The 5,124-nt window shown below is 50.1% G+C and overlaps 1 protein-coding gene across 1 annotated transcript; it reads left to right on the forward strand.

The window, feature by feature from the left end:
- Positions 1–1,974: 1,974 nt before the first annotated feature.
- Positions 1,975–4,908, forward strand: LOC105048170 (transcription factor TCP4). The gene is given in 4 exon segments (XM_010927386.4): positions 1,975–2,618; positions 2,782–3,588; positions 3,591–4,513; positions 4,608–4,908. Coding segments are annotated over 3 exon segments (1,686 nt in total). The 5' UTR covers positions 1,975–2,615; the 3' UTR covers positions 4,467–4,513; positions 4,608–4,908.
- Positions 4,909–5,124: the final 216 nt, after the last annotated feature.

Consider the following 5,124-nt stretch of genomic DNA (forward strand, 5'->3'; position numbering starts at 1 on the left):
TTATATTTGGATCGTGTTTTTATGATTATACAAAAAAAATCAAAATCATAAATAAATCATACCTTGCATCATTGTTTATCCAATATAATGATCACATAATCCGCAAGATGTCTGATCTTCTCTTGTAGGCATTTGATTTTCTCTCTTCTCACCCTCCTTTTTAATATGGACGATTGAAGAAAATCATTTACACTTTTTCTAAAAATTGGAGAAAGAGACCAGACCATCTTTATATTTATATCTGCACTTGTTTTGTCTCATCAAAAAGGCTAACTCTAATTATAGTTGACTTTCAATCTATATCTGATTAGAAATAGAACTCTCAGTTAATTGAATTTACTGTCATTGATTCAATATATATAGTTGACCTAATGGATTAAATCTAACTAAATGGTAATTAGACTACATATTAGAGTCAAATCCAACAACCCTTCCATGCGTCATGTTACAAATATTGTGTGCCGGCTTGCTTTCTTTCTTGGCTGGCGCTCTTGGTCGTTGGTCTTGCACCGCCTAACGTGCCCCCATCATACAGAAGTCCGGTGCTCGGGATGCACACACGAAACAGCCGCCCATGCCTGCCCCTTTGTCGTAGAGGTGGACAGCTCATCCTAGCTACGACTCATTGCCACGTACACTCATTGCCCATGTGGCTTCTAATCATGCCTATTCTTTCGAGTGACGTACAAATGGAGACGTGGATGGGCTGATTAATTGAGAGATGGGGATTGAACTGCTGCTACTGCTATAGAGTTTTGGCTTTGGAGCGTGAGCTAGCATAGGCCTGCAATAAACTAGACCAACTGTAAAGAGCGAACAAGTTGGTCTGTGACCAAATATAAAATTAATGGAGAGAATGAGAAAGCCGCTGCCGGTGCTATTTTCTGCTCCTCCTGGCTGTAGCTGTTGCTGTGGCTTCTGCCGTGTGCTGTTGCTGGCCCGCTGACATTTGAGTAATGGAGAGAGAAAGAGGAGTGAGGAGAGATGGATGCAATAGGAAGACGCGGACGGGGTTGTGGGGCGGCGAGAAATGGAAAGAGACGCCACACAGCGCATTGACATTGGCACGCAAAATCCTCCCCCACAAGCCTCCACCCATACATCCCCCGCCTCATCTATATATAAATATTGCAAGAGAATAATAAAGGAATACAAGAAACCCATGCTTTTGGTGTTCTTTTTCTGGGCCTGGGGCGAATTCGTATGGGCGTAGGTAGTTCCATTAATTATGAGAACGATGGGATATCCTTCTATTCCCATTCTTGTCCCGTCAAATGATCTTTTTGACCCGACGAGGTGGTATATTTCCTCGCTAATCAAGAGATGTCGTTCTCAATAAATAAATAAATAAATGTATTTCATAGATGGGATAGAATAGACTTGCTTCTTTCCACGACAAATACTATATTATTAATCTCCCCTCCTTTTTATCCGCTCTAAAGTACATTAAAAACAAGCGGTTATATTACATTTTATGGGCTGGGCTGCGTTGGTGCTACCAACCATGCAATCAAATCAAAGTGACGCGTGGGAATCTTAGATGATCGCTAGCTTTCGGGAACAAAAATGCATGTAGCTTTGGAGAAGGGAAATGGACTGGGGGCATATTAGGAATTTTGTCAGGGTCCACCGTCGTCACCAGGGGGCCCCCACAGTGCAAACGTCCACCTCCATTCTTGTTTTCTTACCAAAATACCCTTTCTTCGCGTTTAGATTACCTTCATTGTGACACGCGTAACAAACAATAATTTAGAATAATGATGTCGGAGATTAAATAATTATTGAAATGTAAAGGCGTGATGTGAGACATCGAGTAATGCCGTTTGTTCCAGGAATGCCTGGGTGAGGCAGCGAAGGGAATGGAAGTGACGAAGGTAAGCCTGTGTTACAGTGTGCTCATGAGGGGAAATAACGGTAGTGAGAAAACGGGGAGGGCGTAGGACTGTGTTCCAGTGGGCTGATGAGGGAGGCAAGGGTAGTGAGAAAACGGGGAGGGCGTAAGGGGGTAACTTGGCAACACCGTGTTGGGAAAGGCGATGTTTCTTTTGTCAAAGCAGTGACAAAAAACCAAAAGCAGCAAGAGTCGCTGTCGTCCTCTAAGAAAGAGAGAGACTGATCGACAAACGGGCAGGAGAAGGAGGGACTAGAGAGATAAAGGAAGGGGAAGAGAGTTGTAGCTAGCTTGTGGTAGTTTGCTTTGCTTGCCTCTTTGCTTTTCCAAACAGGACATCTAGCCGAGAGGGCCGATGCTGGGGCTGGGGGTTTTTATTTTGGGAGATGGGTGGGATCACCAGGATCTTTAATATCTGGTGCATGTCTGTCCGTGCCACCCTCTCACCCACCCCTTATCATTTAGTATCCCCTCAACCGGCTCCTCTGTCCTATAGGCCCGGCCCAAGATAACACTCTTGTCCCCCCCCTACCGCCCAAATCCCTTCTCTATTTGTTATGACTCCTTGCCCTAGTCCCTCTTCCTTTCTCTTGTCGATCCTGTACTCCCCATCTGTTTGCTAGAATGCGATGGGTGAGATCGGAAGCTTGTTTTGAGGTTCTTGGTCCACAGAGAAAAGGCCGGTCCGGTTCTCTAACTCGGCTAGTGGTTGCTTTGCAGGAGAATGGTGAGGGGCGAGTAGTACATACAAGCCAATAGGTTCTTTCCTTGTACACGCTTGCACAGGCCTGTGCTTTCCATAAAGAGGGCGTAGCCTTTACCTGTAGCTTGTTCTGTTCCTACTCGTTCAATTTCTGATTTTTTTTTTTTTTTTTCTTTTTTTCTTTAAGACTTTGTGGCCTGTCATTGTTGTTAGCCCCAGCCGAGGTGGTGGTGATGGTGATGGAATTCTGGGAGTTGGATGGCCAAGCCTTTTGGAAGCAGAGACAAGAAAAGCACCAACGCCAGCACCACCGGATACTACTTCCAGAGCAGCAGAAGGCACAAGAGAAGCGGCGCGAGGGAGCCGAGAGAGAGGAATCCCACTAGCGGCGAACACAAAGCTGGACGGAAGGCAGAAGAGAGCGGCCAAGGATCTGGATCCCCGGAGAACTCCGTACCGCCCAATTCCCAACCCAAGAGGAAGCGAAAGAGAAGAAGAGGAAGGAGAGCAACCCCAAGAAGAAGAACAGCAACCTCAACGCTTCCGGCTTCGTCCCCTCCACCATCACCAGAATCCACCACCTGGGGACCGCTCCTATTTCCCGTCCCCTTCCTCCTCCTCCTCCTCCTCGCCTACCACGGCTTCCTTCTCCGACCATGCCCGTCCGTCCGACCGGATGGCCGAGGCGGAAGGCCATGGCTACGGCCACCAGCGGCAGCACCAGCGGCCGAGGTTCGTTGGAGGGCTGAGGGGCGCCGGGGAGATCGTGGAGGTCCAGGGAGGCCACATTGTGCGGTCCACCGGGCGCAAGGACCGGCACAGCAAGGTGTGCACCGCCAAGGGCCCCCGAGATCGCCGCGTCCGCCTCTCCGCCCACACCGCCATCCAGTTCTACGACGTCCAGGACCGCCTCGGCTACGACCGCCCCAGCAAGGCCGTCGACTGGCTCATCAGGAACGCTCAAGCCGCCATCGACGAGCTCGCCGGGCTCCCCGCTCCGCCTCATCTTCCAACCCTCCTTCCGCCTTGAATCCTCAGGAAACCGCCGCGGCCAATCAGCCAGTTGGAGATTCTAGCAAGAAACCAATTCCAGGTGCTGAACCGGTTGCTTCTGCCGCCTTTGGCTTTGGTGGTGGTGGTGGTGGTGGCAGTGGTAGTTTTCTCCCGCCGTCTCTCGATTCCGATGCTATAGCCGATACCATCAAGTCCTTCTTCCCAATGGCCGCCCCCGCCGCCACCGCGCCATCTTCAAGTCCTGCAATCGGCTTTCAGAATTACCCGTCGGACCTCGCGTCGCACGCTAGCAGGCAGGACCTCCAACTGTCCCTCCAATCCTTCCAAGACCCGATCTTTCACAACCCCGACCCCAGCCACCACCCCCATAGCCAACACCACCACCAGGACCCCACTCCTTCCACTCAGCACGCCCTTTTCTCCGTCTCCGCCCATTTGGCCTATGACACGGCCTCCGCCGGCTGGTCCGAGCAGAGCCAGAGGATGGTACCGTGGAATGTAGCGGAGACGAGCTGTGGCGGTGGCGGCGGCGGTGGGGGTTACGAGTTCAACGTGCCGCCGCCAGCACCACCGCAGGCTGTGCCGCTGCACCCGGTGCTCGGCCAAAGCCAGTTTTTTACTCAGAGGGGACCCCTTCAGTCCAGTAACTCGCCCGCCATTCGTGCTTGGGCGGACCCCATTGCTTCGACGACCGATCACCAGATGCACCCTGCGCTCCGTCCGTCGGTGTCGTCAATTGGGTTCGCGTCTGGTGCCGGCTTCCCGGGGTTTCGCTTTCCAGCACGGATTCAGGGCGAAGAGGAGCGCGACGGCACCTCCGACAAGCCGCCCTCTGCTTCCTCTGCTTCTCACCATTGATGGAGCGGAAGAAGAGCACTGACAACCACCAATTCCCACCACCTCTGGTAATTTACCTCAATTTTTTCTTTATAAACTTTTTCTATTGCTTATATCATTACCATTCACCCTGAAAAAATGCCACCTTTTTTTCCCTGGAAGGATTGCTTGGTTATGTCGAGGAAGGTGATGCAAAGGAAGCAATATTTCTGCTGAAACGCACGAAGCCATTTTCTTTTGATTCTCTGGTTGGGCGTTTCCTCTCTTCTCTCGTTCTCTTGGTATTGTTTTAATGGGCTTCGATAGTCCTTCGTTTGTTTGCCATGGTTGGTCTTGGTTACTGTTGTACTTGAAGTAGTTTGTTCGATTTGCTTCATGTTGCTGCTGTTGCTGCTCTTGTCGTTGTGACTGTTTACCCTTTTAGCTGTCGTCAAAAGGTAGAGATGTTTCTGGATTCTGGTCACTCGGAAATGCCTCGAGTGAATGATTCTGTGTTGAGTTCAATAAATGGTGAGTGTTCCAAGATGACTGCGCGATCGAGTGGGGCAAAAACCCTTCAAGTTTTTGACATGGAAGCCAGATGTTGTTTTCATACTGATAAGGGGATGGAGCCGGCTTGGCTTGGATTGGAAACGAATTGTCCTTTTCCCAATTCCTCGGCGACATTTTGTTTCGTGTT

Source organism: Elaeis guineensis, chromosome 7 (genome assembly GCF_000442705.2).
Source record: "Elaeis guineensis isolate ETL-2024a chromosome 7, EG11, whole genome shotgun sequence".
NCBI lineage: Eukaryota > Viridiplantae > Streptophyta > Magnoliopsida > Arecales > Arecaceae > Elaeis > Elaeis guineensis.